Source organism: Hylobates moloch, unplaced genomic scaffold (genome assembly GCF_009828535.3).
Source record: "Hylobates moloch isolate HMO894 unplaced genomic scaffold, HMol_V3 SCAFFOLD_1, whole genome shotgun sequence".
In the NCBI taxonomy this organism is placed as follows: domain Eukaryota; kingdom Metazoa; phylum Chordata; class Mammalia; order Primates; family Hylobatidae; genus Hylobates; species Hylobates moloch.
The window spans coordinates 23763491-23786054 of NW_026652276.1; the positions used below are offsets into that span (position 1 = coordinate 23763491).

At 50.2% G+C, this 22564-nt stretch overlaps 1 protein-coding gene across 1 annotated transcript; it reads right to left on the reverse strand.

Annotated features, from left to right (window-relative positions):
• Window positions 1–951: 951 nt before the first annotated feature.
• Window positions 952–22095, reverse strand: RUFY4 (RUN and FYVE domain containing 4). Its single transcript, XM_032754541.2, has 13 exons — window positions 22000–22095; window positions 21788–21865; window positions 20697–20848; window positions 20474–20580; window positions 19222–19347; window positions 18836–18942; window positions 18336–18479; window positions 17837–17906; window positions 15973–16617; window positions 15180–15286; window positions 8295–8441; window positions 2166–2276; window positions 952–1578 (listed from the first exon to the last, which is right to left on the reverse strand). The coding sequence occupies exons 3-13, from the start codon at window positions 20740–20742 to the stop codon at window positions 1476–1478; spliced, it is 1713 nt and encodes a 570-aa protein (XP_032610432.1). The 5' UTR covers window positions 20743–20848; window positions 21788–21865; window positions 22000–22095; the 3' UTR covers window positions 952–1475.
• Between the last annotated feature and the right edge of the window lie 469 nt (window positions 22096–22564).

The window sequence follows — 22564 nt, forward strand, 5'->3', positions numbered from 1 at the left end:
GTTCTGTGTCTGTGCCTCTTTCCTGCCCTCCAAACCCAGGAGTCCTGGCGGGAGTGGGGTGGGGGCAACAGAAACTCTCACACGCTGCTGGTGGGAAGGGCCAATGTACAACCTCTTTGGGCAATAGTTTGGCAGTTCCTTAAAAGTTAAACATGGCCGGGCGCGGTGGATCACGCCTGTAATCCCAGCACTTTGGGAGGCCAAGGCGGGCTGATTATGAGGTCAGGAGATTGAGACCATCCTGGCTAACATGGTGAAACCCCGTCTCTACTAAAAATACAAAAAATTAGCCGGGCTTGGTGGCAGCCACCTGTAGTCCCAGCTACTTGGGAGGCTGAAGCAGGAGAATGGCGAGAACCCGGGAGGTGGAGCTTGCAGTGAACTGAGATCACTCCACTGCACTCCAGCCCGGGTGACAGAGCGAGACTCCATCTCAAAAAAAGAAGTTAAACATAATGACCCACCCATGTCATTCCTAGGTATTTACCTAAGAGAAACAAATGTATGTCTACACAAGAGAAACCTAAGAGAAACAAGTGTATGTCAGCAGATACTCATGTGAATCTTATTTGTAATAGCCCCAAGTTGGAAACAACTCAGATGTCCATCCACAGGTGAATGTAGAGACAAACTGTGGCATATCCATGTGGTGGAATACCACTTGACAATAAAATATGTTCTTGATACATGTAGCAACAGGCACGAACCTCAACATCATTAAGCTGAGCAGAAAGCAGGCAATAAAGAGGGCATACTGTATGATTTCACTTACATAAAATTCTAGAAAATGCACATTAGCCTGTGGTGACTGAAAGCAGATCAGTGTTTGCCTAGGTATGGAGGGAAGAGAAGGGAGGGAGGCCACAAAGGGGAACAAGGAAACTTTGGGGTGGATAGATATGTTTATGAAGATGGTTTCATTGGTGTTTATTAAAATCGAAACTCATCAAATTGTACACTCTGTGATGTTTATCATATGTCAGTAGTCCTTCAATAAGCATAAAAAGAAACACAGCAACACAAACACAGATCCCTGAAGCTGACTCCAGACAGGAAGCTGCTGGAGAGCCCAAGACAGTGCAGGCTTCACCTCTCGTGAATCAGGAAGGGTGGGCACCACTGCTGGGTGAGTGGGGAGTGTGGAGGAGAAATGTCAGGGCTGCTGGGGTCTTACCTACAGTCATGGATTTGCTGAGCCCAGAGGGACTTTAGAGAGGATGGGGCTCGACTCTTAACGTTAGAGAAGAAGCCCTGAGCACTGAGGGCTTCGCCAAAGTCACCTGGCTCGTTGTGGTAGCTGCAGGGCTGGAACAACTCCCCACACCCTACGCTGCCCACAGAAGTGCTGGTGCCTTAGAGCTCCAGTGTCTAGAATTAGGACTGGACAAACAAGAGGGCTGGGAAGAGCTATGGGCAGGGAGTGGATTGAGTGGGAGGGGCAGGCGGGTGGGAGGCCAATCATGGGCTGGTCTTGGTCAGGTGACCTGGGCTTCTCCTCCCTGGGCGCAGGGTGGGCAGCAGCGGTCTCTCTTCTTGTAATCCATAGAGCAAGTGTGGCAGAGAAGGCCTCCGCAGAGCCTGGAAAGCAGAGGCAGGAAAGCCTGGGGCAGCCTCTGCAGCTGGCACTTCCCCAAGTGGGCGCTGAGGTCATGGAGTTCCAGCATCTTCAGGTCCACCTGAGACATCTGTCTCTCATCTCCCAGTGGAATGCCCTTGGTCTGTCTCAGGAGGTCTCCCCTATACTGAAGGGTGTCCTGATGCCGACCCCTCCAGAGCCTCCACCTCCACATGACAGCTTCTCCTGGTGGCTCACTTTCCTCTCTCCCAAGGCTGGTCCTAGCACTGTGCTCACAGAGGAAGGAGGGGAGCAGCTTACGCTGTACAGATGCTCCCTTCCAGATGAGAGGCCCATTTCTCAATCGGCTCTTGGAGGGGGACCCAATCCCACCCCCCAGACCCCACTCCTTATCTGACCCTTCTGTTCTTCTCCTTCATGGCTCTGCTTAATGTTGGAAGCCAGATGTGGTAGAATGAGTGGCCAGCTGTAAGTGGCCTTTTATAAACACCCAGTTCCTGTGTCCCTCCCTTCCCTGGAGTGGGTGGGTGCTGTCAGCTTGTGGAAACTGGGCTGTCCCAGAGGGAGGATTCTGTGCCCTTCCCTTTACCTGCATGGATACCGCCGAGACAATCGGCCAAAGATCTTGCTACAGGCCACACAGCACCCAGGGGCCATGGAAGAGAGATGCTGGAGCCTCTGCCACAGGCGGTCCTTCTCTCTGATGGGGGATGAAGGTGAAGAGACACAGACAGAGACAGAGATCAAAAGATAGAAATGGGAAATGACCCAGACAGAGAGACAGAGAGGAACAGAGGGAATCACACAGAGAAGAAGAGAGAGACAGAGAGGGTGATGGAGGGAATCACATGGACACACACAGAAATAAAAAGAGATTCAGAGACAGGGACAGAAACGAGAGCAGAGATGCAGAAAGACAGAGACACAGCAATGGAGAGGGATACAAAGATGGACTGAGCAAGATGGTTACTCAGAGAGAGAGAGAGGCGGAGAGAAGGGGAAAGTGGGAGAGGGAGAGAGAGAGAGAGAGAGGAAGAGGAAGCCAGAGGATTGGAGAGAGACAGAGAGTGACATAGAGAAGTTGAGAGATATATAGAGGGAGAGACACACACACATAGAAAGAGATGCAGAGACAAAGAAAATGGAGACAGAGGGAGAGAGACAGATATGGAGACAGATGGAGAGATAGAGAAAGAGACACAGGGGCCAGAGAAAGACAGAGAGAAATGAAGAGACAGTGAGAGATACATACAAGAGATCAGAATGCATCTGACACCTGGCCTCCTCTTCGCCCAAAATAACCTTGACCCATGATTTAAGGACCCATTATTTAAGCACAAAGGAGTGTTCCCTGATCACAGAGGCCCCTGGGGTTTCTTGCTCCAGACACTTACAGCACATCTTGCCTACTGTCTCTTATCTGGCACTTAGTACAAACTGTCTTGTATTTATTTACATGTATGCCCTTGCAAAACTAATTTCACTGCTTTTTTCTTTCTTCTTCTTCTTTTTTTTTTTATTTGAGAGCATCTCACTCTGTTGCCCAGGCTGGAGTGCAGTAGCATGATCACAGCTCACTGCAGCCTTTACCTCCTGAGCTCAGGTGATCCTCACACTTTAGCCTCCTGAGTAGCTGGGACTATAGGCACCTGCCTGGCTAATCTTTTGTAGAGATGGGGTTTCGACACGTTGCCCAGACTGGTCTTGAACCCTGCCTCAGCTTCCCAAAGTGCAGGGATTACAGGCATGAACCACCATTCCCCACCTTCACTCCCTCTTGTAAGGATATTTAGGAAGACGAGTTGTTTTAAATTTTTATCAAAATAATACATACACATGATTTAAAAATAAAATCGTACAAAAGTGCTCATATCAAAAGGCCTCCCCTCTCTTTCTCGTTCTCAGTGGCAAACCATTTCTGACATCTTTTTGCTTTCTCTTATTGAGATTACTTCCAAATTTAAGTAATCTGCTCCTATATCTCCTTGTTTGTTTACCAATAGAGAACATTCTCTATAGAGCTCCTTCCTTTGATATCAGAGGATTTAGCTTATTTATTACCATCCTCACTAACTCACCTTCCTAACATAGTTATAGTCCTATTTTTGGTTCCTCTATTGGCTCCCATTGTAATTTTTTTTTTTTTTTGAGACAGAGTCTTTCTCTGTCACCCAGGCTGGAGTGCTGTGGCATGATCTTGGCTAACTGCAACCTCTGCCTCCTGGGTTCAAGTGATTCTCCTGCCTTGGCCTCCCAAGTAGCTGGGATTACAGGCATGTGCCACCACACCTGGCTAATTTTTGTATTTTTAGTAGAGATGGGGTTTCAGCATGTTGGCCAGGCTGGTCTCAAACTCCTGAGCTCAGGAGATCCACCTGCCTTGGCCTTCCAAAGTGCTGGGATGACAGGCATGAGCCACCGTGCCTAGCCTACCATTGTAATTTTTACAGAATATACTCACATATTTATTTCTTCATCTACTAACTATGGGTAGTATCCTTATGACTCCTGTTCTGTAATATGATGATGCAGCATCTCTTCCTTTCATCTCACCTCTTTCCTCCACCTTCTAACTTGCCATCTTTTCTCATAGCATCCAAAATTGTAGCCACTACCCCACATGTGGCTATTTACATTTAATTTAATTAAAATATTAATAAATAAAATAAAAACTAGTTCCTTAGTTGCACCAGCTCAATATTTCAAGTGCTCCATCTCTACATGTGACTACCAGCTACCATACTGGACAGCATAAATATACAACCTTTATAGAACATTCTATTGGATTCTATTCTATACATAATATTGTTAAGTGGTAGCATTTATGTTCTGTTTCTATAATTACATAATTGCTTTCTGTGCTTTGCTTTTAACTTGATTCTAACATTGAAAAAAATTAATGAATAATATTCACATTATTAGATAATATATATACATATTTCTTCCCAAAGAGCTAAGATGTCTTCTGCAACATTTTCCTTCTTGGAAGGCTTTTGGTTTTCTGGGAATTTTTAATTGCCTTTCTTTGTTCCTTGCATTACTTGCCTTTAACATATTATTTTCCTCCCAATTCTTCATCATTTCAGGTGTTCTCTTGATTCCCTTTCTCCCCAGAGACCTTCCTCCTGGGTCCTTGGTCCTTCTGCTACAGTCTAGATTGACTACTCCCTGGGCTTGCTGCCCACTTGTCATCTTGGGAATTCCCTTTTCTTCTCTCCTAGGCTAGAGCTATTTTTTTTTTCCTGAATTCCACATCTTCTCCTTTCTTGGCTTACTTCCTTGTTTTTCTGGAGCACATCCTCAACTAACTTCCTATGAAAGGCTATGTGGGAGGCAAATTTTCTGAAATCTGTCTATGTGAAAATGTCTTTACTCCACCACCTCCCCCACTTAATTCATGGTTTGTCTGGAAACAAGATTCTAGGGCAAAAGTCAGTTTTTCTCAGAATTGAAAAGAATTGCACTATGGACTGTTTAAGTGGTTGGATTCTACTTCTTTTATAGGTGATCTGTCTTTTTTCCTAGACAATCTTAGGACATTGTCCTTATCTGTCTTACTGAAATTTCATAATGATGTATCTAACTGTGGGCTTTGTTTGTTTTGTTTTTCATTTCTTTGCTCAGTGAAATCTTCAGATCTGAAGATCTGTGTCCATCAGAGCTAGGGAATTCTCTCACATCTTAATTTTTGCTATGTTTCATTTGTTTCTCTCCTCACAGTTAGAAAGGACACTGGAACTCAGAGACTGATTATCTGTATGTCTGATTATTTCTCTCCTGACTCCCATCTCTCTATGCTTTTTATTCTAACCTTCTAAGAGACTGCCTCATCTTTCTCTTCTAATCATTTTAGTGAATTGAAAGAAATTCAGTGATCATAATTTTAATCTAATTTTTAATTTCCAAGAATGTTTTTCGTCTTTTGACAGATGCTTTTTATGGCATCCTGTTTCATGGAAGATGGATCTTTTTCCTTTGTTTACCTTCATCTCTTCCCTTTATATTTTAGACTCTCCTCAAGTATCTGGGGATCCTTGGTTGTCATTTTATGTGTAAGAAAGAGGCAACAAAATCTGTTTAGAGCTCTGAATAGTGGACAAGAATGGTTGACTAGTGGCTTCCCTTTAGTGGGGACTGGGCAGGGAGCTACCTGCTACAACCAGACACCCAAATGCCAGAAAACTGGTCTTTTATTTGGGGCACTTGAATTCCTTTAGTGAAGGATCTTTTGATCATTTGCTTGGGAGATAGGCCCCTGAGTGCTGGATATTCTGCATGTGGGGAGACAGGCAGAAGACAGCAGGTATGGATTGCTCTTTCTAATGGCTTTTTCCCTCATCTCACTTCTGCCATGTGTGGCTCTGGGACCTCTGGATCCTACAAAAAACTTGGGCTTCACACAGTATCCACTTCTCCATCTATTTTCCAGCTTCTGGAAATTAGCTGAAATCTCTCCTCTGTGGTTAGCTCCTCTACTTTTCTCTCCGTTTTAAGTTTTAGTCTTTTATAGTCATTTTAGAGAAATTTCAGGATGGAGAATAGATAAGATGTGGGCAGTCCACCATCCTGACGCAGAAGTCAACCTTGGTGGCTATTTTTTTTTTTCCTTTTTCTTTTCGTTTTTTGCTTAGGGTCGTATTTTCCATAAGCTTCTGCCTGTATTACACAGTTTAATGTCTCCTGCCTGAGAACATGTGATTAATCAATCACCTTTGCACTAGGAAACTAGTACTGATGAACTAGTATATTTTCTCTGGATGGAAAGTGAGATTTAGTCACTCTGTCTTTCCCTTTTTGATCCTGCTACCAATATGCTCAGTGCTGAGTTCTAATGCTAACCCTAATCCTAACACTTTGGGGATATATACATTCTGTTTTCTATTATATGTTCCATTTAATTTTCTTTCTTTCTTTTTTTTTTGAGATGGAGTTTCACTCTTGTCGCTCAGGCTGGAGTGCAGTGGCACGATCTTGGCTCACTGTAACCTCCGCCTCCCGGGTTCAAGCAATTCTCCTGCCTCAGCCTCTTGAGTAGCTGGGATTACAGGTGCCTGCTAACACGCCCAGCTAATTTTTGTATTTTTAGTAGAGGCAGGGTTTCACCATGTTGGTCAGGCTGGTCTCGAACTCCTGACCTCAGGTGATTCATCCACCTCGCCCTCCTAAAGTGCTGGGATTACAGGCCTGTGAGCCACTGCACCCGGCCATGTTCCATTTAATTTTCTAGTTTTTTTTTAACAATCACATATGTATGTCTTTTATTGTTGGCTACCTTAAATTCTTTCATGAGGTCAATACTTCACTTTTTATATCTCTCTTCTTCCCAGTTGACAGTAAATTCTTTGGAGGAACTATTCCTTAAATTATTTGTTTGTCATTTCCAAGTTGATGTCTCCTTTTTCTCACCCTTAATACCATTTGGATATTGTGTAAGAGGATTTAGTTCTAAATGACCCCTCACTTGAAATCCTAGCACTTTGGGAGGCCGAGCTAGGTGGATTGCTTGAGGTCAGGAGTTCAAGACTAGCCTGACCAACATGGTGAAATCCCATCTCTACTAAAAATACAAAAATTAGCCCGGCATGGTGGCACACACCTGTAGTCCCAGCTACTTGGAAGGCTGAGGCAGGAGAACCACTTGAATCCGGGAGGCAGAGGTTGCAGTGAGCTGAGATGGCGCCACTGCACTCCAGCCTGGGGGACAGAGCGAGACTCTGTTAAAAACAAACAAACAAACAAACAACCCTGAGCAACCTTCAAATTTTAATGGAACCTGAGTCCACTGGTCTCCTGTTTCTTGAACTGTATGAGAGGATAACATATGTATGTGAACTCTCTTTCTGCTCAACTAAAGGGCAGGAACTATGCTTTCCGCATCTTCCCCATCTCTCAGTGAGCTTAGTGGTTTGGAGCTGACCCTGGTGAGCCCAGCGTCTGGAACCTAGGACAGCTGACCCAGGGCAGGTCCACAGGCCCAGGGTCTGAGGAAGTCCCGTGGGCAGGCAGGTGTAGGACACGTGATCACCTCTGGGTTCTCCCTGGTGTCTTTTTCCTCCTTCTCCCAATTCCTTCTCAACCCATGGTTCCTTTCTCCTCCCTAACCTTAGTAGGTGTGTGTATGTGGGGGTGGGTCTGGGCGGGGGTGTGCATTATTTTCAGGGGACTCTATACAATTTGTATGCTATGTGTCCTAGGTGACTAAGTCTGCTTTTTTTTTTTTTTTTTTTTTTATGGATTCTCACTCTGTTGCCCAGGCTGGAGTGCAGTGGTGTGATCTTGACTCACTGCAACCTCTGCCTCCCGGGTTCAAGTGATTCTCTTGCCTCAACCTCCCAAGTAGCTGGGACTACAGGCACTCGCCACCATGTCCGGCTAATTTTTGTATTTTTAGTATAGATGGGTTTTCACTACATTGGCCAGGCTGGTCTTGAACTCCTGACCTCATTATCCGCGCACCTTGGCCTTCTAAAGTACTGGGATTACAGGTGTGCACCACTGCGCCCGGCCAAGTCTGCCTTATTTCTGACCCTCAGTTTCCTTTTCTGTAAAATGGGGATAACAGCAGGGAGTGGCTAAAAGAAACAGAAGGGTTAGCTTATATAAAAGGTCTAGAACCCTGCTTGGGAGTTGTGAGTGGAGTAGAATTTTCATGCTCCAGGCTCCACATCCCTTACCGTTCCCCCATCTGTTTCCCCTTTCCCACTGTCCCCGTCCTTACTGGATCAATTCCAACACCCGCCTCTTCATGGCCTGGACCAAGTCCCGCTGCCCTCCAAGCTCCTCCTGGTACATGGCATCCCTCCTCTCAGCCTCCTGTTGCTTCTGCTCCAGCTGTGCCTGCAGCTCGGCTCTCTCTTCCTGACACCTGGGTACAGAAGGAAGACTAAGTTCTCAGGGGGCAAAGCTCAGCCTTTGTGCCTGAGCTAGGCTGAGCCTCTTCCGGATAGGGAGCGCATGGGAGACGCTGGTGATGCCCCCGGCAGCTGAAGTACGCACACACACACACACACACTACAACACACAGCACACCACACACAAAATGCATACACAAAATGCATACACATAATACAATATAACACAACAGACAGAACACCCAACAGAACATATATATACAATACACACAACACACACAACACCCCACACATTGTAACACACACAACACTACACACAACACATACATACAACACATACACAACACATAATATAACACATACACAACTCAACATATACACAACACAACACAAATGTAACCCATACACATAACAACATTCACACAAAACACAACACATACACACAACACAAAACACAATACAACTCACACAATGCACTCACACAATACAACACATAACAACAGATACAACACCCAACAGAACACATATACACAACACATACAACATATACACACAAGACAATACACACAACACAACAACCCCTACGTATTATAACACACACAATACAACACACAGCACACAACACCCCCTACATATTATAATGCACACAATACAACACACGGCACACACACAACACATATAGACAATGCAACACATACACAACACACAGCATAACACATACACACAACTCAATATATGCACGCCTTGAGTGTTCCTTTAGAGGGAGGGGATGAGCCAACATTTCCTCCTCCGGGCTTTGTTTTTAAACGTTTCCATTTAAAATGTAACTTTCTTGAAAGGTGTGTTCAACATCATGGCAGCTCTCTGGAGGGAAGGCAGATGCCTGGGAACCCAGGCTGGATGGTCAGTGCCCAGCTGGAAATAATTGTGTGCGGAAGGGGAGCAGTGAGGGATTTAGGGTGATGTTTTGCTTTAAAATATTTAAAAAAGTTATGTTACATTGTCTTTTCAATTAAAAAAGTAATAGTAAAAATATGGCTTTCCTAAATTTGTTTTAGTTTTGGGCTTGGCGGCTTCTCAGCTCCACTCTTGGTTTTTCTTTTTGTCTGTAGTGGTTTTCTGAAAGGTTCCAAGAAGACCACTGGACTGGAAATAAAAAAGACCTGGCCCAGGGCCCAGCCTCTGGCTCAGTTGGGAGGCCCCTGGCTCAGCTGGGAGGGTGTTGCAACGGCAGGTGGCATGGGTGAGAGTCCTGGCGCTCGGGATGCATGTACGTGTCTGTGCCAGTGTGCGTCCTGGGGCTTGAGCGTGTTTGAGCGGAAGAGGCTTGCAAGAGGCTTGACAATGAATTGAACATGTAATTTTAAAACATCCCCTTTTAGCATGTTGCAGGGAAGAACGTTGGGTGGGCCATGACATCAAACTGTCAGCAGCCCAGCCACTGACATTTCCAAAGAGTTCAGTCACACCAAAGCGTTCTGCTGCTCAGGCACGAAGCAGGGCCATGTTTTTAATTTTAATGAACATTCTAGTCTTTTGGCACCTCATTTCTTAGCTGCTGACTTTAATTTTCCTGAGCTAGTTTACTTGCCCTGTGATCCTGGGCCCTTAATATGATCACCGTGGTGTGTACATGTGTCTCTGGGGTGGGAGAGAACACTTACTTAGCACCTACTGTGTGCCAAGGGATGTTTAGGTGCCAGGAATAAAGCAGAGCCTATGGATCTTACAGTGTTTGGGGCAGGGGTAAAATAAATGATAGACTTGTAAAATAACTAAACTGAGTGCTATGACAGAGACAAAGGAGAGGCTAAGACAGAGACCAGGGAGGGTTCTTGGAGAGGCTTCTCAGACAAGGTGAAATGGAAGCTGACCCAGAAGATGAAAAGTCAGCAATATAGAGCCAGGCATGGGCACATGCAAAGGTCTGCAAGTTGGAAGGAGCTGAGCTTGTTTGAGGAACTGAAAGAAGATGAGTGAATCTGGGCTGCCACAAAGGGCAGTGGGGGGCAGGGAAGGCAGAAGAGTGGGGAGGTGGGCAGGACCTGAGCTGTCTGTCAGTGGCCCAGGAGAAGTGGATGTTAATCTCAGTGAAATGGGGAGCCTCTGAAGTATTTTAATCAGGGGGTGATGGATACTCCTAGCACACGAGGGGACATGGAAGGAATTAGTTTACTGAGCACTTACTATATGCCAGGCCTGAGCTTAGTGTTTCATAGCCCCATTCATTTAGTTTTCACAATGTTAAGAGACAGATAATATAATCCTCATTTTAGAAGAGAGAAAAGTAGAACCTCAGAGAGGGGATGACACTTGCCCAGGGTCACACAGCTTGATGAGTGGATGGGGCAGAAATCTGGACACAGGCCAGCCCAGATCAAAACTCTTTTTGCCTCCCTACACCTTCATCCAGGTAAGGCCCTGATCACCAGTGATTCCTGGCACTGGTGCCAAGTGGGCAGCAGGTGGGAGGGAGGGAGTGAAGGATGCTGATGGAGCCTGACAGGCCTCAAAGGAGCTCAGTGCTGCTGTGCAGGGATTGGGGGACATGTAACATCTGCCTAGTTCCCCATCCTGAGGACGTCTTTGGCTGATGCTTGTCCTAATTTCTTTTGCTCAAGGTCTTATTCCCAGCGCACAGGACACCCACCTGCTTGGAAAGATGGCCCCACGAGCATCTGAGCTGGGAGGAGGAACCTTAGCTATCCCACCGTTGCCTTTTGCAAATCAGGGTCCTGAGGCCCAGAGAGGGAGGCCACTGTCCCCAGGGGCCCACAGCTAGAAAGCTGTGAGGTGGGTGTTGGAAGCCCCATGTCTCAGCCCAAAGTCCGTTTTCACAGCCCCATGGGCCTGTCCGGGGCCTGCAGCCTTCAGGTGGGCTGTGGCTTGCCTCTGCCCCTAGCCTGTGCTCTGCGCAGGACTTCTACCACCCTTCCACTGTCCTCCACGCCACAGCCTGAGTGAGCCTTTAAACACAGAAGTCAGACGGAGAAACGCCCCTGCTCTAAACCCTACCCCAGCCTCTGGTAGCACAGAGAAGATTTCCAGCGCCTCATGCTGCCTTTGAGGCCCCTGGCTCCGGCTCTGCCCCTCTCTCCTCTGCTCAGCCACACCCCGTATGCATCTGGCCTGCCTGTCCACAAACGCATGTCTTCCGGCCATTCCCCTGGCCAAGGCACTTCTCACTAGATATTTGCATCCAGTCTTTCATGTGGTTGGGGCTTCTGCTCAAATGTCACCTCAGAGAGGACTTCCTGGCCCCAGTCTGAATGACTATCCTGTCTTTCTCCGCGCCCCTCCCTGCCTTTGTTTTTTTCCCTAGCATCCATCCAATGGCCATGGGATTGCTATCTGTTTCTCTGCCTGCCATGGGATTGCTATCTGTTTCTCTGCCTGCCATGGGATTGCTATCTGTTTATCTGTCCCAGGTCTTCTAGGGCAGGCTGGGCCAAGTTTGTTCACCACACCTGCTCATGGCATCGTAGAAGCATACTAAATGTCCATGGAATGAATGGGTCCCTCGGCGCTTCTATTCTCTGTGTTGAGGAACTCATCGCCAGCTTGATGCCCACGGGCTCCTTTCCTGGGAGTGAGCTTTGTCCTTAGCTCCCTGGCTCCCAGGCATCAGGGTAGCACATCCTCTTCTGAGCCTCAGGGTCAGCTCACCGTCCTTACTCTGAGGACTCCAGGATTGATGTCCCAGCCCACACTTCCTCCTGAGTTCCACACCTAACTGCTTGCCCAGCAGCCCCCGTCTGACATGTCTAACAGGTATCTCAAACGTAATGTATTCAAAACAAAGCTCTGAACTTTCCCCACAAACCTGCCCTCCCACAGCCCACACACTTCAGTTAATGGTGACTCAGCTGTCAAAAAGCTCAAGGTCATTCTCAACTTCTTTCTTTCAGACAGCATATCCAATTCCTCAGGAAGTTCTACTTCACACTTCATCCAAAGCCCAGCAGCTTCTCCTTGCTCCATGCGGCTAGCCCAGTCTGAGCACCCCCACTCTCCCCTGCATGGCAGGGTCCTCCCTGGACTCTCTGTGTTCAACTTGCCTGCTAACAGGCCAGCTCCAAGGGGCCTTTAAAACACACATCAAGCCAGGCACCGTGGCTCATGACTGTAATCTCTACACTTTGGGAGGCCAAGGTGGGTGGATCACCTGAGGTCAGGAGTTTGAGACCAGCCTGGCCAACATGATGAAACCCCATCTCTACGAAAAATACAAAAAAATTAGCTGGGCGTGGTGGCGGGTGTCTGTAATCCCAGCTACTCAGGAGGCTGAGGCAGGAGAATCACTTGAACCCAGGAGGCGAAATTTGCGGTGAGCCGAGATGTCGCCGCTGCACTCCAGCCTGGGCAGCAAGAGCGAAACTCTGTCTCAAAAACAAAAACAAAACAAAACAAAACAAAACAAAACAAAACAAAACAAAAAAACCAACAACAACAAAAAACATGCCAGCCTCTAACAGGCCGATCTATAGAGAAAGTGGACTGGTGTTGCCTAGAGCCAGGAAAGGAATGAGGAGTGCTAATGGGTACAGAGTTTCTCTTTGGGCAGATGGGAATGTTCTGAAATTGACTGAGGTGATGGATGTATAACTCTTGAATATACTAAAAACCATTTAATTGTTAAGCATTTGAAAAAGCATGTAAACATCTTTTTGACATTAAAAAAAGTCACGTCCCTCTCCTCCTCTGAGCTCTCAGTGGCTCCCATCTTCCTCTGAGTCAAAGTCAAGGCACTTCCGATGACCTCGCGGGCTCTCCCTAACCTGCCTCCTTGGCTCACCTGACCTTTTCCCACATCCTCTCCCTCCTTCACTCTACTGGAGCCCGGAAGGCCTCCTTGGATGTTCCTAAAACTGCTCTGCCCGTCCCTCATCAGGGCCTTTGTTTTTGCTGTTCCTGCTGCCTGGAACATTCTACCGAATAGTCAAAGGGCTTGATCCTCACTTCCTTCAGGTCTTTAGGTCAATGTCACCTTTTCAGGGAGGTCTTCCCTGGCCATGTTACCTTATTAAAACGTAAAATACCACACCAACACATACCGTTCCTTTTGTCTGCTTTATGTCTTCTTCTTAAAACTTATTCCAATCTGACATCCTAGGTACTTTACTTGCTAATCACATTTTTTGCCTCCCCCATTAGAATGCAAGCTCCATGAGGGCAGGCGTTTGGCCTGTTTTGTCTGTGAGAGGATTTCCTGTACCTCGGACAGGCCTGGCTCAGAGTGGGTGCACAGAGTGTTTGTGGAATGACTGAATGATGAGTGACAGGTGGCAGGAGCACTGTGGTCTGTGAGACAGGGCCCCCAGCAAAGGGAGCAGCCAGGGCCAGGCCATCTCTCTACAACCTCCCAGCTGCTCCTCCCAGACTATCTTGAACCCTTGAAGACATTTGTGTGGGCAGAACCCCCATGGTCATTTGGGCCCTGAATCATGGAAACCTTTGCTGACCACACTGTGTGCTTAGCTGAGTGTGGAGTGGTAGGAGCCCAGGGGGCCCTTTTGGGTTGGTTTCTGGGCTCCTGGGCCTCTCTCACCGGTGAAGCAGACAGCCAGCAGGCTTCCCAGTGATTCAGGCTGAATCACAGCTACTCAGGCCCTGCTGGGGTCCGACTGGTGTCTGTTGGACCTGGGGCAGGTGTTAGCTATGTGGGAGGGAGAGACAGGGGCAGGTGGGCAGACTGACGCACCCGGAGACCACAGGAGAGAGACACAGAGAGGCTGAGTCAGGCCATGGAAGATCTCTGCAGCGAGAAGAGACTTTAAAAAATAAATTATGGGCTGGATGTGGTGGCTCATGCCTGTAACCCTAGCACTTTGGAAGGCTGAAGCTTGAGCCTAGGAATTTGGACCAGTCTGCACCATGTAGTGAGACCTCGTCTCTACAAAAAGAAAGAGAGAGAGAGGGAGAGAGAAACTGAGACCCGAGAGACTGAGGACTGAGCGGGGATGGTAGAGACATATGGTGTGCTGTGGGCCCCTGAGGTCAATGTGATGATGGAAGATGAAGACACTGGATGGTGAGAGACACTGAGCGGGAGAAAGGGAGACTGAAGTGCAGGCACCGACATGCTGCCTGAGGGGGGCGTCTGAGCCCACTGGTTCTGGAGTCAGCTGCAGGCCTTGAATCTCAGCTCCCCTGCTAACTAGCCAATGGTGGGTGAATTGTGCAGCATCTTTGAGCCTCAGCTTCCTCCTCTATAAAATGGGGGTTCTATAGAACTCATCTCATAAGGGTGTTACACAGAAGTACCTACAGCAGTGCCCGGGACGTAGTAAATGCTCAGTAAATGATAGCTATGATTATGAGAGGGTGAGAGGTGGCATAACAGGAAGAAGCAAATGAGACACAAAGAAACTGAGTAAAAGAGGGAGACAGAAAGAGAGGCGGGAAAGAAGCCCAGTGAAGTAGGGAGGCAGAGAGGGTGGAAAAGAGAGAGGAGCTGCCCAGGGGAGGCAGCAGAGGGAGGCAGGGGTGAGGGTAGGAAGGAAGCAGGCCAGGAGGCGGGGCCTTTCCTGGGGCTGCTCTGGGAGACCTACGAGAAAGGGATGCACAGAGGAGGGAGGGTGGAGCCCTGGGATCAGGAGCAATGCCCTGTAGGCGTCAGATCCCAAAGGTGTGCCCAGCCCAGGGCCTGGTGCACGGGAGGTTCTCACAAGACCTCACTGGTTTGACTGTGATTGACAGCAGAACTCAGGGAGCACCTCTAGGTGCCCTGTGCTGTGGGTTGCCAAGGTTACCTGCTGAGCTGCTCCCGAAGTGCCTGCAGCTCCCCCTCCTGCTGTCTCAGCAGCTGCTCCTGGCTCTGGGCCTGCTCCTCAGCCTTCCGGAACCCAAGTCTGAGGCTCTGGGGGGTGGAAGGAAGGGAGAAGGAGGCTGAAGGAGAAGGGCAGAGACCCCAGTGCTGGGGCTGACCTGAACAACATTCCCAAGAGACTCCAGGCCATGCCCTGGCAGAGCTGGGGACAGTGCTGAGAGCTGTGATGCCTGGCTCTGTCCTAGGCCCTGCTTCTGGGTGAGCCTGGGCCACTGTTTCTTCCTTCACTGAAGGGTGGAAGTTGTAAACTCAGAAACTTGCAAGTCCCTGGGTGGAGGCTGAAGGAAGGCTTGGTGACAATTTTGAGTGACCTCCAGGAGAAGCATCTACCACAGGAGCAACTAGGTGGGCTTTGCAACAGTAGAACTTAGATTTGGGGAAGAGACTTACCGTTATGAGGATATGGAACTGGAGAGAGGAAGTGACTGCCTGGAAGAACTGCTGGGAAGGGATCTCAAACTCCAGTGCCTACTGGGGCTGGGCAAGAAGTATTGCCGAATAAAGTGGGTCTAGCGTGGGGCAATAGGGAGAGGCGGGGACTGTGGGGACCTGAAGAATGTATGGCTTTCAAAGGCATCCCCAAACAATAATCCTGAATGGGCCAATAAAAATTGACCAGTGGGAGGGAATGGTCCCAGGCTACCATCGCAGACCCTCATCTGTGGGCCAGGTCAGAGAGGGGCGAATAACCAGGTATGGAGCTCAACTGTTCTCACCTTGATCTCGTCCTGCAGGGATACCTCGGCTTGCTCCTCCCTTCTGGCCACAAGGGTCACTTCTGTTTGCACTTGTGGATTCTCCACGGTAGAGTCTTCCTTTGTTGCGAGTCCCTGAAGGACCCAGGGCTCCCCCAGGATGCTAGAGGCCCCAGACCCCTGCCTGCTCCCTGATACTGCTCCCTCTACGGTCCCTCTGGGGCTGGGCATCAGCAGCCTCTGGACATGACTCCACTCTGCTTCCTTTTCTTGAGTCCCCTCTGTTGTTCTCTGACCCTCTGCAACCAGCAGAACCCCTGTGCCCTCAGCCTCCATCCCTATCACCTTCTGAGTGCCCATAGCCCCCTTCCCCTGTCCCTGGGTGCTGGGTGTTGAGTTCCCCAGGAAGATCTCAATCCACGGGGCTCTTTCCTCCTGGTCTAGCTGAAGCTCCTCCCCTTCTGGCTCCCACATGCTCTGGGGGTACCTATGTCTCCTGGAATTTTCCCCCTTCTTTTCCAAAAAGAAAGGAAGATGCCTTTGTTGCTGGGACCCGGGAAGCCCTGCCAACTGCTGTCCACTCGGTGCATCTTGCAGACAGATGGCTTGACTGGTGTGTGAGTCCTCAATCTGGACATTTTCGGGCCCTCCATATGTGGCTGGGATCTGTGGAGAGGACCCCAAACCAGTCGTCCCTCTCAGCACCAATTCACTGACCTGGTGCCATTAGATTAGTCCACAGTGCTAATCTAGTCAGCTTGCTAAATAGACAGGTACCAGGTCCTCTCACTGGAAGCTTTGATTTATCAAACCCCAAATCTGACTTTTAGCAACACCCAGGTGATGTGAGCACCATGCTTTGGTCTGGTGAGGGACAGCAGTGCATCCTGATGTCCTTCCGTCCCTTCCCCCAGCCCACATCCTTCTCCCTCCTGCACCTGGGTCTTGGGTATTGATCTGGTTCCCCCTAAGTTCCTCCCACTCCTTTCCTTTAATCCTTCTTCCTGAACTACACTTGGTGTTTCAGTTTTTTCATCTGCAAAATGGGAATGATAATACCCGGTTTTAGGGTTGTGATGAAATCTCTACTAGACCAACACTCAGCTAAGAGCGACCTCTCAAGAAGCCTTCTCTGTGCTCCCATGTTCCTCCGTTCATCTCTGTGTCACTTACACTGAACTTGTATATTGCAATGCTTTTTTTAATGGTCTATCTCCATGAAGAGACCCTGAACTTTTCGGGCCAGAGAACTAATAGTATCTGTACCCAGTGCCTGGAAGCTGGTGGGGGTGCAAAATGTGCTTGTGGGATGATGATAACAACAATGATGGTGACCACACACTGCCATGAGGGGAGCGTGTAGCCAGGAGCCCTGCGCAGTGCTGGATGTGAGTTGTGTCAGTTCATCCTTACAATATCCCTATGGGGCAGGACAAGTAACTTGTTCAAGAACCATAGTTTGTAAGGGTGGGGCTGGAATTCAACCAGGCAACCTGGGTCTTAGTCGCTTCCTGAACTGAACTGAGTCATTTGTCAATTGTCCAGTGCAGGGGACTCAGCAGAGGGCGTCTCTCTCATCTGTTTCCTGAAGATTTCAGTAGCCCGCCCCCCATAGCACTTTCTCCTCCTCTGGGCCCAGTGGCTCCGGCAGAGGGTGCTAGAGTTCCCTTTCTCTCCCAGTGTCCCTGCCACCCCAGGAATAGGGGCCCTTTCCTCCTCTGCAGCTCCCCAGCCCCCTGCTCCACACACTGGCCTCTTGCTCTGTCTGTCCAGTTGGGTCAGGGCTCTCTGTACACTCAGAGGGGGAAGCTCAGTTTCTACTCAACCTGAGGACGCCAAGGAGATGGGGAAGAGGCAACTCAGAGTGAAGGCAGGGCAGAGGCACCTTCTTTGGGGCATGTTTGTTTTTTCTGGGTCTCCTTCCCTGGGTTTGGGTGGAACTGGAGCAGCGTGACCTGAAAGTGAAAGAGGCAGGAGGACCCTGGGCCTCTCTTCAGTGGTGGGCTTGGTCCTCAGATGGAAGGCACCCCATCTTTCCACTCGCCCATTCATCCCATGACACTTCTTCCTTCCTGCCCACCCACCCTCATGCATCCCATCCTCCATTCATCTGTACTTTCCCTCCCAGAATCCTGCTATCCATTCATCGTCCAGCCCTCCACCTCAACCACCCAGGAAGTCGTTAGTGAGTGCATATTCTAGGCAGCATTATGCCATGAATTTGCACTGGGAGCATCGAGGGCTAGAAGGATCCAAAGTCATGGAGCAAAAGGAGGCAGAGACAGATGGGGCTGGAGGCTGAGGGCTTGGGGCTTGCCTGGGACCCTTGGTGGCCATGGGACCAGGTGTCAAAAGAGACTGCCCTCCTGGCTGCACCCACTCACTCTGAGAACATGGGCCAGGCTTCATCCAGGTCTGGCTGCTGGAGGTCCAACTCGAAGGCCACCCCATTGAGAGCATAGAGAGAGTCCAGGATGTCTTCTTGGTGTTCTGGGCAGAGCAGAGGGCTCCGGGGTCCATACCATTCCCTGTGTTAAGAGTGATCAGAACCCTTGGCCTTTGACCCTGGTGCTATTCCTCCCGCCCCAACCACCCCCACCCCAGCTCAACCTCAACGAAGCAACCTCCACTACACACCGTCATGAGGCTGTTCCCCAGGCAGAGTTGTGGCCCTTCAGGAGCAGGAGGCCCAAGAACCCTGATGCTCCCAGGACTCCTGGGTTCCAACCTCCCTCTGCCCTTTCTCCCTTGATTTTTCCTTCATTACTCTCATTGTAACTGTCCTTGATAGAAAGCCATCCATGGGGGGTAAAGGAGGGCTCTTTTACGAAGGAGGGAAAGTGGCTCAAATGGCATCGGCAGGAGGATGTCCCAGCAGCCCCACCTGGTGAGCTCTGGGTTCAGGAGGCAAAGCTGCAGGGCCTCAGCCAGCTGCCCGTGGGCCAGGCAGAAGCGGATGAAGGCACGGCCTTTCCCCAGAGGGGTCTTCAACTGCAGAGTGCACAGGGGCAGAATGGGGGGCGGCATTAGGACAAAGGGCGCCCAGGAAACACAGAGAGAGGGGACTGGAAGTGCTTGGCAATGGGAAGGGTGTGGGGGGACCTGAGGCCATGGGAGGAAAAGGGTGTCTGGAAGGGTGCTGTGGGCAGGGCTTAGGAGACATGCAGAGCAGGTGAGGGGTCTATGGTCGGTAGAGCAGGATGGGGGAAAAGGGGCAGGCCTATGTCCACCCCCACCCCTTCAGCCTTCTCGCTGCCTGGCCCCGGATACCTTGTCCTGGGAACGGACAAAGTGGATTGGCTCCATTTCCCCCCGCTGCCGTCGTAGGGCAGTGCAGAGAAAGTCCCAGTAATCCTTCCGAGGCCCCAGGAAGCTCTTCTGCTCTTTCTGGTCAAACTAGAACCAAAATGAGGCAAAGAAAGTGTAGAAATGCTTCCTCCTAGAACACGCCCTGCATTCTAGCTTGCTGAGTGGACACGTGCTGGAGGAGAGGGCTCCTGCAGACACACCCAGCATCCAGACCGAGCCCTGTCCTTACTGGCTGTGTGACCACAAGCAAGGTGCTTGACTTCCCTGAGCCTCAGTGTCCTCATTCATTCATTCAGAGGCCCTTATTGAGCACTTACTATATTCCAGGCCCTGTTCTATGTTCTGGGGATACAACTATGAACAAACTGACTTCATGGAACTTACATCTTGATAGGGGAGTTAAGACAACAAACAGATGAGATAAGTAAAGCATCGAGTATGTTAGATAGTGATGCCTGCTACAGAGAAAAAAATAAAGCAGGAAAGAGAATGGAAAATGTGGTGTGTGTATGTGTGGTGCGTGGCGTGTGTGGCATGTGTGTTGAAAATCTAGGGTGTCCAGAAAAGCCTTCCTGCTTGAAGGAGCTGAGAAAGTATGCTGTGCATTCCAGTGGAAGAGCATTCTAAGTAGAGGGGAGAGCCCGTGCAAAGGCCCCGAGGCGGGAGCATGACTGGTGTGCTCCAGGAAGATCCAAGAGGCCAGGGAGCTGGAGTGCAGTGGATGACTGGCAGGGTGGCGAGAGATGAAGTCAGAGAAGTAGGAAGATGTGTGTCAGGGTGTTGGGGGGTGGACATCAAGCATCTCAGAGGGCGAGAGTGAGGACTGCATACAGCCAGGCATATAGAGGCCGAAGCCTGACACATAGCAAGTATTCAATAAAAGCAGTGCTGGTCATAGTTGGGGCTCTGAGTAGCAGCAGGAAGGGCCAGTCCTAGGACATCTATGCCTCTGAAGCTTTAAGCAGTGGGGGTTGCCCCCAGGCCTGGGTCCCACCCCCAGGCCCGGGTCCCTTCCAGCCCCACTTTGCCCCACCTCGCTTCTCAGGCTGCAGTGACAAACTCCAAGAGTGAGTTTAGGTGTCAGGAGGGAGAGGGAGATGACACAGTGCATGGTGAGGAAGGGGGCTGTGGCTCCTCCCTGATTTTCCAGGAATGTCCTACCAGTTATCTGGGTCTGGGGAGAGGGATGGGGAAGGGGAGGAGAAGGTCCCACCTGCAGCAGCAGCTCCAGGCAGCCACAGAGTCTGTGCAGCTCGGCACTGGTGTCCGTCACTGGCCCCTGCCCATCCCCATAGCCCTGGAGGATGGCAGAGACGGCAGCTGCTGGGAGGATGGCAGATGTCAGGCATCGAGTAGTGAGGCCGCTGAGGGAGGGGCTCCCAGATCCTGACTTCTCCCGCGACTCAGTCCCAGAACACCTCGCAGGACACACTCACCTCTTAGGTCTTTGGTGACCTTGAGGATGGCTCCCTTTTCTGCCATGGGTACTTGGAAATGATGTGATTCCTTGAGACTTGGACTGTGAGCCCAGGAAGGACCCTCGGCCTCACTGCCCAGCTCTCTCCTTACACAAAGCAGGACGCAGAGCCTACAGAGGGAAACTGACTTATCTCAGGTGACATAGCAAGTTACCTAGTAGGGGAGAATCCCAGCTCTATCTTGTAGGCCATGTGAAGATGATGGTGTGGCCTCCACCGATTGAGCAGTCCCTGCATGACGACACTGTGCTAACACTTGATGTCCTTGTCCCATTCAATCCTCACATAATCCTAGAGGTTATTAACTCCATTTTAGACCAGGAGAAACAGGGGGTTGGAGAGGGTAAGTCTTTTATCCAACATCACAGAGGTACCCAGGATTTGAACTCAGGTGTGTGTGTCCACAGGGCCTGTGTTCTGGGTCCTGACTTGGTGTGAGCGACCCCGTGAGGGCTCATGCCATGTGGACACTAGCCTGGGGGTGTCCACTCCTTCCCCTTGGAGTGCCCCCAGCCTTGCCTGGGTACTCATTCTCCTCGAGACACCCACTCATCCTTTCCTGGGCCCCAGCTGAATGGAAAATGTGTGCTCTTTGAGGAGAGGGTGCAGAAGTAAAGCGCAGCCCCAGGGCTGGGGCTGAGCAGATGCTGCGTGGGTGTGGGGAGCAGGGCGCCTGGTTTTAATACTGCCTCTCTCTCTCTAGGGCGATCTCATTCTCTTCTACTCCCTATGGGTCCTGGGGCCCAGAGAGGGACACAGTGGCCCTGACAGCTGGTGGCCTTATTCTGAGATCCTAGAGTCAAGACCAGGCATGGAGTGGAAAACCCAGGTGTCCTGCCTCCCAGGCTGTGGCTGCTGGAGTTTGGGGTGGGGTGGCAGTGGTACAGCAGTGGGACACAGTGGAGGGGAGGGGAGAGGGAAACGGAGGTAAATGAGGGAGGTGGGTGGGGCATGGGATTTAGGGAGGACGGGGTCAGGAGTCCAGAGACCTGGGTCTCCATCCTGGCCTGGCTACGCACTCACTGTGTGATCTCGGGCAAATCACTCACCTTCCTTGAGCCTCAGTTTCCCCACCTGTAGACCAAAGATTGGACTGACGGTCTCGGCAGCCCCTCCCAGCCCAGATCCTGTGTGAAATCCATGAACGGCTCCATGTGTCTCCTCCTCTCCCTCATCTCTGCCATGCATTTTTTTTTCCCCTGGCTCCTGGCATCACTCCCCTTCTATCCCCGTAAGTTCCAGGGGTCTCCCTGCTACTCACCCAGGAGAGCCTGACTGGCTGGGGCACGAGAGCACGGCTCTGCTGCCTGAGTCCGTCCCTAGTGACTGTGCCTTGCACAGCAGTCCTAGGATTTACAGCCTGGGAAGAAGTGACTCAGTCTCAGCCCAGCAGCCTGGAGGGGGGAACCTGGCTCACAGCGGTGGGGGAACCGAAGACATTGCAGGGAAGAAGTGGTAGAGGCAGGATCCAGTGCACTGGGGCAGAATGGTGAGATGGGGGATGGGTGCTCTCAGGCCGACCTGGGGTAGAGTCACCTGTTGGCCAAATGGGGGCTGATCCATTGTGGTAGCTGGGACTGCTGCTAGTTTCCTTTTCGTTTTCAGCACTTGCTCTTGCTTTTCTTCCTTCTCGCCACCAGGGGGCAGAGGGAGGCCGTGGAGCTCCGCAGCTGCTATTGCTGTGGTTGTCTCTTCCCTGTCTCTTGGTTGGGCTGTGAGGCAGCGCTCCAGGGTGGGGAGGGGAGGTCGAGGGTCCCACCACGCTCCTCCTTCCTGTCTCCACCTCAGTCAGCCGAGGCGGTCCCCGTGAGTGCTGGTCACCAGTG

Coding starts and splice junctions, on each gene's coding strand:
- RUFY4 (XM_032754541.2), bottom strand. CDS start 20,742: ATGGCAGAAAAGGGAGCCATCCTCAAGGTCACCAAAGACCTAAGAG. Junction 19,348..20,473: donor GCCTGGAGCTGCTGCTGCAG/GTGGGACCTTCT, acceptor TTTTGGTTCTAG/TTTGACCAGAAAGAGCAGAA. Junction 16,618..17,836: donor ACAAACATGCCCCAAAGAAG/GTGCCTCTGCCC, acceptor TCCTCTCCACAG/ATCCCAGCCACATATGGAGG.